The sequence below is a fragment of the Poecilia reticulata genome, chromosome 18 (assembly GCF_904066995.2).
Source record: "Poecilia reticulata chromosome 18, P_reticulata-male-v2, whole genome shotgun sequence".
Taxonomy (NCBI): domain Eukaryota; kingdom Metazoa; phylum Chordata; class Actinopteri; order Cyprinodontiformes; family Poeciliidae; genus Poecilia; species Poecilia reticulata.
In genome coordinates, this window is record NC_088847.1 from 1,630,782 (window position 1) to 1,649,980 (window position 19,199).

Below are 19,199 nucleotides of genomic sequence, written 5' to 3' on the forward strand. Positions count from 1 at the left end.
TTAATCAATAACTCCTCATAAGTGATCACAATTCCTCACAGGGAGCTGATGTAAATATCCATACAGTTCAGCCTGTGTCCATTTCAAGTGAAAGGAGGCACGCGCGATCCGCGCTGAGGTAAACTTAATCCAGCTACAGCAGCGCGCGAGGGGATTGTTCACGAGGTGATTGGTCAGCACGCTGCCGGCTTTAAATGCATAAACTATAAACACATCTTCTATAACCATATATTTTAGGAATAAATCTGCTCCGGTAGTGAAACGCTGAGTAACGTTCGCAATCCGGCTTTAAAAAAAAGGCGATTTTTTTTTTCCCTCCCCCTAAAACAACAAAAAAAGAAAAATCAAGAAAGGCTTAGCCTGGCGGTGGCGCTAGTAAAGCATGGCGGGCCGCCAGGCCTATAATACACTGGGGGAAACCTTGGGAGAGGAACTGCAGACCCGTCAAAGCCTAAAGAACCAGACATCAGCATCTCTTCATCCCTCACTCATCTCCTGAGGCTGATATGGTACAGAACATTTTATTATTGATTGAGTTTCTTATTGTGCTTTTAATAGACTGTTATGGTTTGATTATTTGCTTATTTAATGTATAATAATATCAGCCAAAATCATATAAATTGTCATTTAATTTAAAGAACAAATCATACTAAGAGATTAACAGTAAATATATAAATATTTCCTACTTTAAAAATGTTTGTTAGGGCTTTCTGTATGTTTTATTAAGAAATGTTGATGTCTTTTATTAATTCAGTGTTCATTGCTCATTTAATGTATTATTAATGTCAGACATAGACCTTCTGCCCAGAGGCAGTTCTGCATGGGTACCAACAGGGGTACAGAAGAAATTATGCTAAGTAAAGGTAAATAAAGGTATTATTGTTAAAGGTATTAACAAAATAATACTCAGTGTTTGATTATTTTAACCTTAACAGTATTACTTTAACATTGAATTAAAAAGTATAGTGCTGCACTTTTAGTTGCTGTATCAAAATAGGATCATGCTTTCCATCTTCTAGATCAGGTATCTGCAACCTGTATCTTTGTAGACACAAGTGGCTCTTTGGCTTATTTAATATATCAAATTATTGCTCTATTTTCTTTCTTTTTATTTTTTATTCTTTTTAAAGTCTCCCCATAAAAACAAACTGACTACCCCGGCCCTCGTGGTAAATTTGGTCTAGAACCAGCCTCCTTACCTAACTCCCTATTTCTATAAATATTTTGGTACTACTCTTTACAATGCCAGAATTTTCACATAACTTTTATACTTTTGGAGCCCGGTTTGAGGACACATTGTGATTATTAAATCAGGTGTTATGATCAGTGACTCAGTACTTGAATAGTTTACCAAATCCATTTTACACTTGCTTAATTAAACATGTTTATTTTATTTTAATTTCTGAAAGGTGGCAACCCTAGCGCCCACCAAAGTATTTAAAATAATCATCCCCAACTGAGAAAGAAACTAAGTGCACATGTGCATCTTGTCAGAAACTACGAAAAGGTCTCTTGGAGCCTTGGTCCAAACCTAACAGTAATTCAATTATTTTTGCATCAAAATGTGCCTTTTTTATACATATCGTATCTGAGCAAACTCCCCTATAGCTTTTGACATACAGACTTCAGAATCACTGAGCACAATGTCGAGGCATTGAAGATCAAAAGTTATCAAAATCTTTTTTGTACATCAAAGCATGTGGGTGCGGCCAACCCTCAAATTCTGACCATTCGCTATGAACACCAAGGTGCAATAACTTCCACGTACAAGGTCACAGCTGCACCAGACTCTCTTTCTCATTACAGTCCAGCCCTTGTCACATTCACATGGTCAAGTGGTGACATCACTTTAGCCCTGCCCAATTCGATCAGGAAGTCACCTGTTTTTTGGGGGGAGTTTTGTTTTTGTTTGTTTTTCTGCTGGATGTCTTACTTTTACTCTTTGATTCATATAGGTTTAAACCTTTGCCAAGTAACATAGAATAACTTAATGATGAATTCTCTCAACACTGGCTGATAACTGAACAATGTGAGTAGGTGAATATCAAATTTCAACCTTCACTGTTTGCATACAGTTGGCTCTAAATCACCGATTTGCACAAAACTGGATATGTATGACCTTTGTTAGCCACTAAAAGAGACCAATAGTGTATTGAAATTTGACTCCAGGGTGCCCCTTAGATTATGCCAGCAGTTATATCTCCCTGATACAATACCTGATCTGCTCCAAATTTTTTGTGCATCATCTTGGAGCACAGCTTCAAACATTGTTGGAGTATGTTAATGACATCACTAAAGCCCCACCCACTCAGAGAAAACACTGAAGATTATTGGGTCACTTATCCTGCTTCACCCTGTCTGTGACATAAGATTGAAACTATCCACTAACTGTTGATAACCACATATGACACATATCAAACCCTACAAGAAGTCCTCACTAATTCTGTGCCACAAAACAGGAAGTGTCTTCTTTCTGGGAGGTCAGGTTTTGACCAAACTTTTAAGATATGCTGCTGCACTCGCATTGAACTGGACTGGAAGCTATTTGGAAGATTTGACAAATGAACTGCCTAGTGGACAGTTGCAGGAACGTGATAGCGTGATAGCATTGAGAATGGTGTTCGGTGGCAGTGTTGAAGTTTGTTTTTTTTATGGATGTAATAGCATGTTAATGTGGAAAAGCACTGATATTCAATATAGTTGACTAGGATTAAATATTGTTTGCAACTAAAAATACAGGGAATTTAAACTGGCAGATGACTGCCAGTTTAAATTCCAGTTTAAGACTTAGTAAAACTCTGATTTCATTAGCAAATCTAGAATAGGAATTTCTGGATAAATTATGTCAGGATATTGTCACCTGGACAGATAATTTCAGTTTTTTCTGTATATGTATAAAGCATCAGTTAGAGGAGTTCAGATCAGAAAGGAGCATCATTTCTAATGCTGCTTGTCACTTCTTCTACTTTCAGAGTCCAGCAAAGAGCAGTTTGCTTCCACCAACATTGCTGATGAGCTGGTGCATCTTTTCCAGAAACAGACAGAGCATGAGAAGAAGGAGATGATCTTTGAAGTTCTGGCTCCGCTCGCTGAAAATGGTAAAGTTCCAGAGTTTTATGTTGAAAATCCTCAAAAAGTCACATTCTAATATAATAAACAGAGTGTGTTGTCCTGGTCTTAGAAAGGAACCACTTACTGCACAGCTAATGATCACGTCTCGGTGTGAGTCAGGCTTCCCAAACTCTGCACAGCTCACAGACACCTCCTGCTTTTTCCAAACGTGTCTGAGAGTGTATTTGAACAGCAGAGAGTTAATCTTAGCAAGTGTTCCCACGCCAACTGTCTCCACGACAACGTTCTACCTATCTGTACTTAAGAGGCACCTGCTTGCCCCTGCTTCTGTTTGTCGCACTGTGTTGTGTTCGTTAAGTTCTGCAGGAGCAAATGAGAGTCAGTTGTGTGGATAATGAAACCAGATCACACTGGAAGGGTCAATGAACTGGATGGGTCAGACTGTAGGTGATTTAGTGGAGGATGAGTGTTTGATCCATCTTTTTCTTCTACATCACATATTTAGTAGAAGGCAGCAAAGCAGAAGAAGATGGATGGACGGACAGACAGACAGACGGGCGGGCGGGCCACTACAGCCCATGTCGTCCTACTCTTATGGGGCTGGATGGCCGCTGCAGTGATAGACATTATTATATGGCCCCGTTTTTGTTGTTTTTTTCAAAAGTGATCCATAGAAAAATTGTTTGTAGAGAAGAGTTAGTTTATTTACTTATACAAATAAGGAGTTAGCTTTGTAGGCTGGTACTAGGCCAAGTTTACCACGGGGACAAGGGGAGTCTGTGTTTTTTCAGGGGGACACTTAAAACAGAATTAAAGAAAAACAGAGCAATAGTTTTTCATTTGTTTATGTGAGCCATAGAGCCACTTGTGTCTAGAGCAGGGGTGTCAAACTCCAGTCCTCGAGGGCCGGTGTCCTGCAACTTTTAGAAGTGCCTCTGCTGCACCACACCTGAATAGAATAATTAAGTAATTAGCCAGGCTCTGGAGAACTGAGGAGGTAATTAAGCCATTTGATTCAGGTGTTTTGTACCTGTGGCACATCTAAAAACTGCAGGACAGCCACCCTTCAGGACTGGAGTTTGACACCCCTGGTCTAGAGGTTGCAGATCCCTGATCTAGCAAATGGAAAGTGTGATCCTATCTCGATACATCAGCTAAAAGTGCAACACTATCATTTTTAATTCATTGTTAAAGTAAAATTGTGAAGGTTAAAAAAATCCACCACTGAATATTAACAGAAGGTGTTTGTTGCACACCCCCACAAGGGTTTTGAACCTGCCTTTTTAACTAGCTCTTTCTTTGCGCTCTTAGCTGCGCTGCTTCCTGCTTTCTCTGTTTTGATGTCAACCGGTTACATCAACAACAAACATTACTGCGGTTAGCTGGTAGAGTGCAGATCTCTATCATAGGCCAAATTTCTGTTGTTTCCACTAGGGCTGAAACGATTCCTCGAGTGATTCTAGTACCTCGATTATTAGAATTCCTTGTGGAAAATTGATCTGCCTCGAACCCTCGTTAAATTTGTGTTTTATTATTTAGCACACCGTGTTCCAGCCGGGTCGTTATTTGCGCTCTCACTTCTGCCTGAGTTGACGAAAGCTAAGTGATAGCAGTATAATATCCAATTTTCAAGTTCGGCCTGGGAGGATTTTACTGATTCATGATTATGTCTGGGTTTTTGTCGTTTTTCGGGACGGGGCACGTCGCCCTACTCTTAAGGGGTGGGATGACCGCTGCAGTGATGGACAATATTTTATGGTAGTGTTTTTTGTTCTTAAAATGTGATCCATAGAGCAATCGTTTATACATAGAGTACCCCAAAATTGTACAGATAAGAGTAGCATACCTTAAACATGTTTAATTAAGCAAGTGTAAAATATATTTGGTAAACTGCTCAAGTTCTGAGTAACTGATCATAACACCTAATTTAATAATCAAAATGTGTCCTCAGGCAGGGCTCCAAAAGTATAAAAGTTATGTGAAAATGTTGGTGTAGATATAAATATAAAGAGTATTAATAAAATATTTAAACAATTGAGTTAGGTTTGGAGGCTGGTTCTAGATCAAATTTACCACGGGGGCCAGTGTTGACACTGTTTTTTCATGGGGACAATTAAAAAAGAATAAAACAAAAAGAACAAAAAAAAAACCAGAGCAATATTTCATCATTTGATATATCAAGTGAGCCAAAGAGCCACTTGTGTCTCCAGAGATCCAGGTTGCAGATCCCTGGCAGATGGAAAGTGTGATCCTATTTTGATACAGCAGCTAAAAGTGCAGCACTATAATTTTAAATTCATTGTTAAAGTAAAATTGTGAAGTTTAAAAAAATCCACTTCTGAATATTAACAGAGACATTTATTTAGCATAATTTCTTCTATACCCATTTTGGCCCCCATCTAGAACCGCTCCGGCACCAGGTCTATGTCTGACATAAATGACCACTGAACATTGAATTAATAGAAGATGTCAACATGTCTTAATAAAACAAACAGAAAGCTCTAACAAACCTTTTAAAGTAGGAAATATTTATGTAATTAGTGTTGATCTCTTAGTGTGATTTGTTCTTTAAATGACCATTTGTACTTTCGGCAGATACGACTATACATTAAATAAGCAAATAATTGATTATTCAATAATCAAACCATAACAGTCGACTTAAACAACAATAAGAAACTTAATTAATCATTAAAAAAATGTTCTTTACCATATCTGCCTCAGGAGATACTTGAGGGATGAAGAGACGCTGGTGTCTGGTTCTTTGGGTTCCAAAGGGTCTGCAGTTCCTCTCCTGATCCATACTGTCCGACATCATGCAGCATTGCACACCGCGCCAGGATGAACACATTTGCTTTAAAAGACTATCAGGGGCGTATCTAGCCCTGTTTTAGGGGTGCTTTAGCACCCTTAAAACTGTACCTCAGCGCCCCTGAATAAGATTCCCACCCCTCCGTAAAACACAGTTAAATGTCGCGTCCCGTATTGATATAGACGGTTATGTCTATCGGTCATAACTGTCCGATAGACACGCCTGTCACACACATATCAGCACTATAATGACCAAAATAAAACACAGGATATATTAAGGTCAGATAAATTCTCGTGGCGGTAGCTAAAGAACCCCCAGAACACTATGCAGACGCTACGGACCGCAGTTGCGTAGATACGGACACTACACAGCCGCGCTATCAACCCGCGCCTTTTTAAATTACCACCTGATACTCCACCGCCCTTACAAGCCAAACCTCTTGGAGAAATACAGATGTGAGGGAAAAGACGCACATCCCAGGCTGAACAATGTCAGTGAAGATGGATAGTGTGTCTATCGATGAAGTGTCCGTCGTGGCGCACTGTGCTGCTGTATGATATGGGACAGAAATGGATCAGGAGAACAAGACAGCAGACCCGTCAGAACTAAAGAGCCGGACACCAGCATCTCTTCATCCCTCAATAATCTTCTGAGGCTGATATGGCTGATTGATTCGGTTTCTTCCTGAGCTTTTAGTAGACTTTTGTGGTTTGATTATTTGCTTAGCATGTTGAGTTTGGATGATACTTTATTTAATACATAATAGCATTAGCCAAAATAATATAAATACCCATTTAAAGAACGAATCATGCTAATAGATTAATAGTACATACATAAATATTTCCTACAGTAAAAATGTTTGTTGTTTCTGTATGTTTTATTCAGAAATGTTGATTTATCTTAAGAATTCGGGGTTCATTGGTCATTTTATGCATTATTTCACTATTATTTTGTTAATGTGGTTACCAGTTTGGATAATCTGACTTCCTCACAATGAAGAAAAAAAACCTGCTAAGCAAAAATACACCAGACCTGAAGCCTAGCAGTGGTCCTAGACGGGGGCTGATGGGGGTAATTCTACTAAATGTGTTTTGTTAACATTTAGTGGTAGATTTTTTTTAACCTTCACAATTTTACTTTAACAATAAATTAAAAATTATAGTGCTGCACTCTTAACTGCTGTATTGAAATAGGATCACATTTTCCATTTGCTAGATCAGGATCTGCAACCTGAATCTCTGGAGACACAAGTGGCTATTTGCCTCACTTAATACGTATATCAAATGATGAAATATTGCTGGTAAGTTTGGTGTAGAGCAGTGTTTCATAACCTTTTTTGGGCCAGCGCCCCCCTAGCCCTTATCCAGGTCCCTCACCGCCCCCCACCAAAGAATTTGTAGGCTACTTTGCACCGACTATTGTAGATGTTTTGATTTTCATGCTTGTTTCTGAATTTATCATCAAAAATAATTTCCCAGAGAACAAAAAAGCCATGGGAATAGAAATTATTTTCACAGGTGTGTAAGAAAAATGCAATGAACATTCAAGTTAAAATTGGTTGGCCTAAGAGCAGCCAATCAGAGTGGGAAAAAAATATTCTTATTTTGTGCCATTTTCTAGTTGCTAAATATTCCACAAAATGACCAGATAAAAGATGTACAACATGCCAGTTTAAACTTTGAACTATTTACAAACGACTGAGCTCTGGACTGTAACTACATTAATCATAGCTCTTCTTCAGTGTTTCTGTCAGTTTCTGGTGGTGCAGCTCTGTGCTGCCTTCAGGAGAATGGGACATCAGAGTATCATCCATAAAATTTCACCTACATGGCATTTATTGTGCAAACCAGAGCTTTCAGTGGCAAAACAAAAGTTCCAGATCCTTTTAATGCCATACAAATATGAGACGGAAACATGGATTATATCTTTATATAGACCTGTCTATTGATTTGTAGATTAATAGTTTTACTGGACAGAAATTACAAAGAACAAATCTGGTTCTTAATCAAATCCTAATGAGTCAAATTGAAAGTGTCATGGAGTCATCAGCCTCATGACATTAACACTGACATGAAAAATAATATTGGGCTGCCACCTTATCGTGGTGGAGGGGTTTGAGTGTCCCAATGATCCTAGGAGCTATGCTGTCTGGGGCTTTATGCCCCTGGTAGGGTCACCCAAGGCAGACAGGTCCTAGGTGAGGAACCAGACAAAGCGCAGCCCGAAGACCCCTTATGATGAACACAAACTTTGGACTTCGTTTTCCCTCGCCCGGACGCGGGTCACCGGGGCCCCACTCTGGATCCGGCTAGAAATAGTCGGCCTCACCTTGACACATGGCTCTGGTTCTGGAACCAGTCTCCTTGAGAGGGGCTGGACGTACTTCCACTCTGGAGTTGCCCACGGTGAGAGGCGCTGGGCTGGAGTGGGCATACTTGTTGCCCCCCATCTGGGCGCCTGTATGTTGGGGTTCACCCCGGTAAACGAGAGGGTAGCCTCCCTCCGCCTATGGGTGGGGGGACGGGTTCTGATTGTTGTTTGTGCTTACGGGCCAAACGGCAGTTCGGATTACCCACCCTTCTTGGAGTCCTTAGAAAGGGGTACTGGAGAGTGCCCCTCCTGGGGACTCCCTTGTTCTACTGGGGGACTTCAACGCTCACGTGGGCAATGACAGTGAGACCTGGAGAGACGTGGTTGGGAGGAACGGCCTCCCTGATCTGAACTCGAGTGGTGTTCTGTTGTTGGACTTCTGTGCTTGTCACGGATTGTCCGTCATGAACACCATGTTCAGGCATAAGGGCGTCCATATGTGCACTTGGCACCAGGACGCCCTAGGCCGCAGTTCGATGATTGACTTTGTCATCGTCTCATCGGATTTGCGGCCATATGTCTTGGACACTCGGGTGAAGAGAGGTGCGGAGCTGTCCACTGACCACTACCTGGTGGCGAGTTGGCTGCGGTGGTGGGGGAGGAAGCCGGTCAGACCTGGCAGGCCCAAACATGTAGTGAGGGTCTGCTGGGAACGTCTGGCGGAGTCCCCTGTGAGACGGAGCTTCAACTCTCATCTCCGGCAGAACTTCGAATACGTTCTGGGGGAGGTAGGGGACTTTGAGTCTGAGTGGACCATGTTCCGTACCTCCATTGCCGAGGCGGCCTATCGGAGCTGCGGCCGCAAGGTTGTTGGTGCCTGTCGCAGGGGCAACCCTCGAACCCGTTGGTGGACACCTTCGGTGAGGGATGCTGTCAAGCTGAAGAAGGAGTCCTATCAGGCCTTTTTGGCCTGTGGGACTCCAGAAGCAGCTGATGGGTAGCGGCGGGTGAAGCGGCATGCGGCTCGGGTTGTCACTGAGGCAAAAACTCGGGCGTGGGAGGAGTTTGGAGAGGCCATGGAGACAGACTTCCGTACGGCTTCGAGGCGATTCTGGTCCACTATCCGGCGTCTCAGGAGGGGGAAGCAGTGCAGCACCAACACTGTTTATAGTGGGGATGGTGTGCTGCTGACCTCAACTCGGGACGTTGTGGGCCGGTGGGCAGAATACTTCGAAGACCTCCTCAATCCCACCAATATGCCTTCTGTTGAGGAAGCTGAGCCTGGGGACTCTGGGTTGGGCTCTCCAATCTCTGGGGATGAGGTCGCCGAGGTGGTCAATAAGCTCCTCGGTGGCAGGGCCCCAGGGGTGGATGAGATCCGCCCGGAGTTCCTTAAGGCTCTGGTTGTTGCAGGGTTGTGTTGGCTCACACGACTCTGCAATATTGCATGGACATCGGGGGCAGTTCCCCTGGATTGGCAGACTGGGGTGGTGGTCCTCTTGTTTAAAAAGGGGGACCGGAGGGTGCGCTCCAATTACAGGGGGGTCACACTCTTAAGCCTCCCTGGTAAGGTCTATTCAGGAGTCCTGGAGAGGAGGGTCCGTCGGATAGTCGAACCTCGGATTCAGGAAGAGCAGTGTGGTTTTCGTCCTGGTCGTGTAACACTGGACCCAGCTCTACACCCTCAGCAGGGTCATGGAGGGTGCATGGGAGTTCACCCAACCAGTCTACATGTGTTTTGTGGACTTGTAGAAGGCGTTCGACCGTGTCCCTCGGGACGCCCTGTGGGGGGTACTCCGGGAGTATGGTGTACCAGGCCCTTTGATACGGGCTGTCAGGTCCCTGTATGACCGGTGTCAGAGTCTGGTCCGCATTGCCGGCAGTAAGTCGGGCTTGTTTCCGGTGAGGGTTGGACTCCGTCAAGGCTGCCCTTTGTCACCGATTCTGTTTATTACTTTTATGGACAGAATTTCTAGGCGCAGCCGAGGTGCTGAGGGGATCCGTTTTGGTGGCCTTAGGATCGCATCTCTGCTTTTTGCGCATGATGTTGTTCTGTTGGCTTCATCGGAACGTGATCTGCCGCACTCACTGGAGCGGTTCGAAGCCGAGTGTGAAGCGGCCGGGATGAGGCTCAGTGCCTCCAAATCCGAGGCCATGGTCTTGAGCCGGAAAAGGGTAGAGTGCCTTGTCCGGGTCAGGGGGGTCGTCCTGCCTCAAGTGGAGGAGTTTAAGTATCTGGGGATCTTGTTCACGAATGAGGGATGAAGGGAGCAGGAGATCGACAGGCGGATTGGGGCAGCGTCTGGCGCTGTACCAGTCCGTCGTGGTGAAGAGAGAGCTGAGCCAAAAAGCGAAGCTCTCGATTTACCGGTCGATCTACGTTCCCACCCTCATCTATGGTCATGAGCTTTGGGTCATGACCGAAAAACGAGATCACGGGTACAAGCGGCCGAAATGGGTTTCCTCCGCAGGGTGGCTGGGTTCTCCCTTAGAGATAGGGTGAGAAGCTCGGTCATCCGGGAGGGACTCAGAGTAGAGCCGCTGCTCCTCCACGTCAAGAGGAGCCAGTTTAGGTGGCTCGGGCATCTGGTCAGGATGCCTCCTGGACGCCTCCCGGGTGAGGTGCTCCGGGCACGTTCCACCAGGAGGAGGCCTCGGTGAAGACCCAGGACACGCTGGAGGGATTATGTCTCTCGGCTGGCCTGGGAACGCTTTGGGATTCCCCAGGAGGAGCTGGAAGAAGTGGCTGGGGAGAGGGAAGTCTGGGCCTCCGTTCTGAAGCTGCTGCCCCCGCGACCCGACCCCGGATGAGCGGAAGAAAATGGATGGATGGATGGATGGATGGATGGATGGATGGATGGATGGATGGATGGATGGATGGATGGATGGATGGATGGATGGATGGAAGAAATAAATATATCACATCTAATTAAAAACACAAATAAGTGATAAGTTCTTTACTGTTATTGTCCAAGTTATATGTATTCTCAGTACTAGATGTGGTCTCAACAAACCCATGACACTTCAACAATATTATTTTACCTTTTATCTGGAAATAGTGTGTTTATTCTTGCCATACAGTCCTCTGTATTAATTATTGCTCAAAAGGTCTTGCCATATAAGTTTACTCCTCTGTATTTACTTTAGTTTCTTAGTTTATTCTTGCATTTTCTTATTCATCCGTTTCCATTTAGTTTCCTTTGATTAGTATTATCCTCTCTTTGTTTATTGCTATGTCCACATTAGTTTCTTTCCTGTTGCTACATTTATTTGATCGTTTGTTGACCATCAGTAATATTCACTCGTCACCTGCTGCGCCGCCTAATCGTCATGTGTTTCACATCATGTGTTGATTTTTCACTTTTCAGCGTCGGATTCTCTGTTTTTATGCCATAATTCACATCTAGTTTGTCGCTTCGTTTTATGTCCCACTTCTCCTGTTTCAGAGTTTTGCGCAATGTGCGCAGCTGTTTTTTTTTTTTTTGTTTGTTTGTTTTTACCCCCTGAGGTGCGCAGCGGTCGGGAAGCATATCGATGGGGAAAAGCAGACTGACATAAACCTTTTAAAACAACGGAAACAATTTCTGCATTCTGATTATTGAAATTTAAAAGTGCTGTGTTGTTCTATCACAGCCGTTTCATACTGGATCACTTACAGCACCAGTATTAACGCTATAAAATGAATGCTCTCTATCGAGGTATCACCCATGGAGGGATTTCTTTATTTAAATGGGTTCATTTTTCAGAGGGATACAAAGTGAAGGTATCGTGATTTATAAGTGCGATTTTCTGTTGTCCTTCCATGGAAGCGGGCAGCTTTCAAACAGAAATAAAACACTTTTTAATATAATTTGCTGCTTTGACATGATCACAGAACTGCCAAAACATATGTACAAAAATACCAGACAAATGAATCACAGCAACGTCACTTCTGGGACTGACGGGGTGAGCTACCAGTAGCAGGAGAGGAGCTGCGCCAAAATCTAACAGAAGCTAACAAACACTGAATAGAAGAGCTGCCATCGATACAGTTGCAGACAAACATGATTTAATGTTACACAATACAGTTTTACCAAGTTGCTCAAAGTCTAAACTGGCATTGTTGTGCATATAAGGTGTAAAGTTTACCCTCAACCAAACGCCCCCCAAAGGCATCCCAGCGCCCCCCTTTTGTAAAAATGTCCGCCAGCGCCCCCTGCCGTCCTCTGAACACCCCCCAGGGGGCGGTACCGCCCACGTTGAGAACTGCTAGTGTAGAGCCACCCTCCAAAGAAAACAGTAAAGACCATTATGAATATATTTTTTTAACCAGCTATGAGGGGCCAGACTTGTATCATCAGCAGCTTTATTCAGATGACAATTTAGAATTATTTTTGTTATATTTATGAATGGAAATTGTGAAATCATTTGAAGATTACTTTGTAGTTGTTCAGTACAAAATGTTGTATGTGTTCAAAATATTTGGAGCAATAAATAATGAGTTAGTCTGATCTTGTTCCTTTGTTTCGAAGTTTGATTAGTGACTGTTGTGTTGTTTTGTAATTAATTAACCTCACTGGAGTCACTTAAATAAGGTAAAACTAAAGAACAGCACAGAATGTGAAGCTGTTTCATTGTGAACAGAAAGGTGTTTGGTACTGAAACTATGATAGACTCACTTCATGAACTGTGAACTGAAATATTAAAACCCTGACTCATAAGTTCTACTTTTCGATAGATGGACGTACATTCTTGTTTAAAAAAAAAGACCAACAGCCACATAACGTTCAGATAAAAATCAGGGTGATGCAATTTCTACATACGATTTTCAAATAAATTTCAGGTTAATGACAAATAGAGAACTCGTCATTAACCTGAACTACCAGCTTGATAATAAACTGGTTTTAGGTTTATTAATCGTATGAAATTAATAAAATGTTCTTCAAATGAAATACATAGTTTTGAGTAGATTTTATTTTAATTTCCGGGGCAGCAGACCCCACTAGGACTGTGTAACTCCGCAGCTGCTTGTGTCTCATTAATGTTGGCAGATGTTCACAGGTATGATGTTGTCTGATTTTGTTTCACATATTTACAGCTCTGGAAAAAATGATCAGTTCTCTGATTTTACTCTTTATAGGTACACGTTTAAGTAAAATGAACATTGTTGAACTACTGACATGTCTCTGAAATTTTTTATTCATTTTCAGACTTGTCAGTGTTTGAGTTTTGATTTGAGGGAACCTGCAGTGTGACATACTGAATAGACACGTACAGTTATATCTCAGCTGATTGTAATTTGCCTGAATACCCTGTTTTTGAGAAGCTGTTTTTTTTCTGTTTCTTTTTTTTCTTTCTTTCTTTGTTTTTCATTTCTCTAATATGAGAGAATAATTACTGGCATGTATACTACAAATAAAACTTGTTCAGGTAGTTACATGATTGTATTTCCAAAGTGGAAAATCTCAATTAAAAATATTTTGGCAAAAAAACAAATATTCGTTTACAACAGCCCTAGTTTCTACCCTATACTGTATATTTCATGCATTCCTTCTGGATAGGATTTGAATTGGAGTTTGTGTTTAGCATTAGCTTCTGCTAAATAGTGTGTTGGTTTATCATGTTAGCATGAGCTTCTGATAAATATTATGTTGGTGTAGCAATTCAGTGTTACTAATGTTACTAATATAATTAGTGTTGTAGGGTTAGCGCAACTAACTTTTTAGTTTCCACCACTGATAACAGCATTTTTCTATCTGGGCTTGACAAATAAGTTAATTGTAAAATAAAATAAAGGATTTTTCTGATAGTAAAACAACCCAAAGCTTCCTGTTATATGCTGAAATCTAACTCCATGATGTGGCTGTTGCAATCATCAGCTGATGCATATCAGCTGATATGCCTCAGCTTCCTCTCCAGAAACTTCTAACACCATTTCGGCTTCCTCTACATTCATTTTTAAACATCTCACTGATGCAAAACATTTCTGAACTCAATCAGTGCAAACGGTTGGCGTTTATCTGTGGGGAGGTTTGATGATTGGCAAAAAGATTGGTTTTTAGTCCATCCAATTTGATATACAACCTTAACCAAGAAAAGCAGATTTATTCATGATTGCTTTTCCAATATTGTTACAGAGGTAAAAAAATAAATAAAAATAAATTCACGTGTCTATTTACCTTATTATATGTGCTTTGTTCTTATGTTAGCTAGGAGCATCCAGGGATTAGCTACCATGACCACCAGATTAAACAGTGTAATTAGTATAACCCCCAGAGTGGTCTCTGTTCTGATACTGCTGTATTTCATTGATGCTCTAAATGTTTTTATTGAGATTTTCCCAAGGTAAAAATAAAATTGAATAAAATATTTTGAGCTTTAAATAGAATTGGCCTATTAAAAAGGTTTATGATTAATTTTTAATCTGGGGATTGTGGACTACTTGTATTGTTTAAAAATCTACATTAATGCAGTCTGGTGCAGTTGTTCCATTTTGTTGTCCTTCTCTTCCTAGATGTTATAAAACTGCAGCTGGTGGAGGCAGGCCTAGTGGAGTGTCTCCTGGAGGTGGTGGCTCAGACTGTGGACGGTGAGCGGGAGGAAGACATCGCCCAGCTCAAGACTGCCTCAGACCTCATGGTCCTTCTGCTACTCGGGGGTAAGCTCTGCTCAGGGGACATCAATACGTACAGTGACTTGGAACTCTGTCTCATTTTGTATGTATGGATGGAGGTTTCCATCACAGGGTTTCCCCCAGAAAACTTGCTAAGCCCGGTGGTCGGGGTGCCGAGGCAGTCCACCGTGTTTTTGTTTTGTTTTTGTATAGAGATGTGCCGATCAGGTTTTTTCCTGCCGATTCCGATTCTGATCACATGATTATTATTTTTTTAATCATAAGCACTACCGGTTACATTATGTGGAAAAAGGAACCATGAATTCACCTTCATTTAGACAAAAACTTGATTTAATAACTTTTTCCGAGAAAAAAACAAAACAGGCATTGTGCAAATTGTACTGCTATCGGTAATACTATCTTTAACAGACTGAAAACATATGAAGGCTCTGAAGAGGCTAAATAATGCAAAGAGTCAAAATAAATCCTCTCAACATTGCCAAAAATTTCAAGTATAAAACTTTAGGCAAATACAGGATCCATTACAATAAACAATCCTGAGTTACTGAATGAAAACTTCCTGATAGCATGGCGGCTAGCTGATTACTGCTAGTTCTGAGTGGCTGTTTTTGACTGAGCGGAGTAATTATGCAGAACAGGGAGGAGGCAGATGAGAGTGATTATTTTTTCAGAGATTATTTGTCTCATGTTAGGACAGCGAAAGTTTTATTACGTATGTAAAATTAATTTTTTTAAGTTAGACGCTGCAGTTTTAAACAGAGGTTCGGTGTGAGAGTTCACTACCAGGTGCAGCAGAAGCGGCGGTTCGTCTGTGAAATATTACTACCTGTAGTGCGTAGCAGTGGTTCAACAGTGAGAACAGAACCAGCGTCTTACACCGCAGCTCGAACACTTAAATAATTTTGCGGGTTATTTGTTTAGCTTTCTGACCGTCATGCTAATCCGTGTGAGTGTAGCTGTGCGCTGCTTTACCTGCTATCTGATCGCTCCATATGTCTTTTTTACTGCAGTGAGTCTCTATTATGGGGGCGTTTACACGACAACGATCCAACAAAAACGGCACTTTTGTTCCGTTTTTGTTGGATCGTTTACACGATAACGTTCTGATTACGATCTGTGTTTACACAGTAACGGTGCACATCGAAAACGTGTAATGCTCTCGCTGCGCCTAGTTGGAGCTAGGTTCTTTGAAACTTTGAAAGTGGGCATGTGTTTAAAAAAAAGTTGTACTTGAAGGCATGTGGATTTCCGTGAGAGAACACGCATTGTGTGCGTCTGATTAGGGCGCATGCAGTTGGAAAAAGTGGGAAAACTTTGCCGAAAAACCTTGTTTGAGCTTTCACGGTGTCTGTAGGGCCCGGACTGGAAGCTGTTTATTGTTTTTACCTTGGAATGGCCAACAGTCTGTTATTCCTATATCAATTTGATAAAATTGATATCTTGTATCTTGTTACGTTTTAACAAGATACATATCACGTTTTAACAAGATAACTATCACGTTTTAACAAGATATGTATCACGTTTTAACAAGATATGTATCACGTTTTAACAAGATAGTATCACGTTATAACAAGATAAGTATCACGTTTTAACAAGATACATATCACGTTTTAACAAGATACGTATCACGTTATAATGTGATAGCGCTCAATTTTTTTTTCCTGCGTTATAGCAATGCGCTTCCGTACTATATAGCCAAACTCCATCAAAATATGGCATTGTTTTTATGCCATATTAGATTCGTCGTGTTGATGCATTTTGATATGCTTCAATTTTCCACCAAAAAATGCACACTTCCCCATTCACGACATTATTTAATTTTTAACCAATTTAGAACACTCTCTTTGTCACTTTCAGGAATTACTGAGTAAATGCATCTTATTTTCTGGATACAAAGTTAACCTGTAAAGAGTGAGGTTTTACCGATGTCTATATTTGACCAGAGTAAAGTTAAAAATCTGTCTCATTTCAAATGGTCTCCTGAGGGTTTCAAATATTTAGGGGTATTTGTTGACGGTAACCTTAAAAACCCCTTTAAACTCAACTTAACTAGCCTCCTTCAGAAGGTGAGCGAGGATTTAGGAAAATGGATGGATTTACCTCTCACATTACTTGGTAGAATTAATGTCATAAAGATGAATATCGTCCCTAGATTTGTGTACGTGTTTCAGTCACTCCCAATTCATATGATCTCTTTTAAAAAATCAATTAGAAAATTTATTTGGCACGGTAAGCCACCAAGACTTAGCATGGATAAATTATCGCTGCAGTATGAGGATGAAGGTCTGAAGCTCCCTAATTTTCAACTATGCGGCTCAGTTTAGGTTCTTGGCACAGATGTTTGACTTGCAGACTCCTCCTTTATGGCTCAAAATTTAAACGGAGATAAAAGAAGAGATGCCAATAAATTTGCTTTATAAATGGGATTATAAAACTATTAAAAATGTAACTGATAACCCTTTAATAATACAGTCAATCCAAAATTGGTATTATGTAAAATCATCTCAAGGACATATACAGCACTCATGTCAACTTAAATTATAACTGGTATGGATAGTTCCAGAATCAAATGGGAAAAGGATTTGGGAATATCTATTGAAAGGCAATTATGGAATAATTTGTGCAGAGAAGGTTTCACCTCTACTCTTAATGCTCGATTTATAGTAGTACAATTAAATTTTTTACATCAGTTATATGTTACCCCACAAAAATTACATAAATATAACTCCAGTATATCTCCTCTTTGTTTTAGATGTGACATGCAGGAAGGAACATTCCTCCATGCTACCTGGCAGTGCTCTAAATTGCAGGGTTTTTGGAAGGGGGTTTGCAAAACGCTATCAGACATTCATGGCATCACGATTCCAATAGACACGGAAATTTGTGTATTGGGGAAATTTATGAACTCCAATCTAAAGACAAATTATGATAAGAAACTTACAGAAGTCCTTCTGGCAGTTGCTAAAAAATGTATTACAACAAAATGGAAATCAGACGCCCCCCTTCCAATTAAAATATGGCTTTGTGAGATAAAAAGCAGTGTGACCCTAGAAAAAAGAATCTATTTGATGCAGAATTGAAGTAAGACTTTTTATAAAATATGGCAACCATTTTTAAGGTATATGCAAAATCTACCAGCACATTGGATTGATTGATCATCCTGTAATCGAGCTGAACTCGACAGGATTTATGAGCAAATCTGATTCCATCTGTCTCTGATTCATATACATTTTTATTTCATCCTTATTGATTACCCTCCTCCCCCACCTTAGTCACCCCTATTCAGTCCTTCTTGTTATTTGGTTGTTGTGTTGTATTATTGTAAATGTATTTTACTTAATGTTTGAATGGTGCTTTAGTGTGAACCATTTTTGTTCTGTTAGTTAATACTTGTGATATTATTACTAAAAACCCAAAATAAAGTATTCTAAAAAAAAAAAAAAAGATGTTAAAGTGACAGGAAATTTAAAAATATCACTCTGGAATTATACGTTAAGGGAAAACATCACCAGTGAAACACTACTTAAATCAACAACTAGTCTTAAAAACAACAAATCAAAATATACAATTAAAATTAATATAAATTATATTTGCACTTTTGTTTAATCCAAATTAAGTCAGCAGCTCCATCAGGCCCCCCAGGGCTTCAGGGGTCCCATAAATGCTAATATTTTATCACAGACCACAGATACATGGATGTAACACTTGTTTATTGAGAAGATCAATACTGCTAAATTTGATTCAATTTCAGCAAACATAAATTAAAATATTTTGAATTGTTTAACATTTAAATGTAAGATTTTAAGGAGCTGGCAAGTTTACTTTGTAAAAGTTCAAAGAACAATATTCATAGTTAGATTGTTTTGTTACCCTAGCTACAATTTGATGCTGTGAGTTTAATCTTTAAATTTGAGCTCTGTTTGTTCACAAATGCAATTTAGTAAACTGCAATTATAAGTGATTGCTTTTTAGGTTGTCCAATTAAACTACTCCCCCTCTCTCAGATTAAATCCAACACATCTGTTAGAGGTGCTGATGTTTTTATCAACAAAAGGGACCTCTAAATCAAATTCTGCTCAAGGCCTCATACAGCATGATGAGATAATCTGCTGCACTACGCAGAGATATGCAACAAACAGGAGATTTAATTCAATGCTGCTAATGTGGCTTTAGTAGCTCTTTCATGTCATGTCTGTTGAGTTTTTAATAAGTGTCACAGAAACTATTTTGGTTGGACGAGTTTCTCAGATCTCCACGTGGTCGAGCACATTAACTCTGTCTGAGTAAGTGGACAAAGCATTTGATACGGTTTGATGCATTGTGTAACCGGAAAAATAATGCTGAAAATAATAATATAATAATATAAAATCAGCGTGATGCATTACAGACAGAACG

General features: G+C 40.6%; 1 protein-coding gene and 1 long non-coding RNA gene across 5 annotated transcripts in view; one reads left to right on the forward strand and one right to left on the reverse strand.

The window, feature by feature from the left end:
• The window catches only part of rap1gds1 (RAP1, GTP-GDP dissociation stimulator 1), a 97,885-nt gene that overhangs the window by 64,993 nt on the left and 13,693 nt on the right, over positions 1 to 19,199 (forward strand). For all 3 annotated transcript variants that reach the window (XM_008434827.3, XM_008434825.3, XM_008434826.3), the window contains 2 exons: positions 2,973 to 3,098; positions 14,685 to 14,828. In XM_008434827.3, coding sequence (XP_008433049.2) covers positions 2,973 to 3,098; positions 14,685 to 14,828 — 270 coding nt within the window. The remainder of the gene's footprint in view (positions 1 to 2,972; positions 3,099 to 14,684; positions 14,829 to 19,199) is intronic.
• The window catches only part of LOC103480074 (uncharacterized), a 71,078-nt gene that overhangs the window by 50,830 nt on the left and 1,049 nt on the right, over positions 1 to 19,199 (reverse strand). The gene's annotated exons all lie outside the window — the stretch shown is intronic.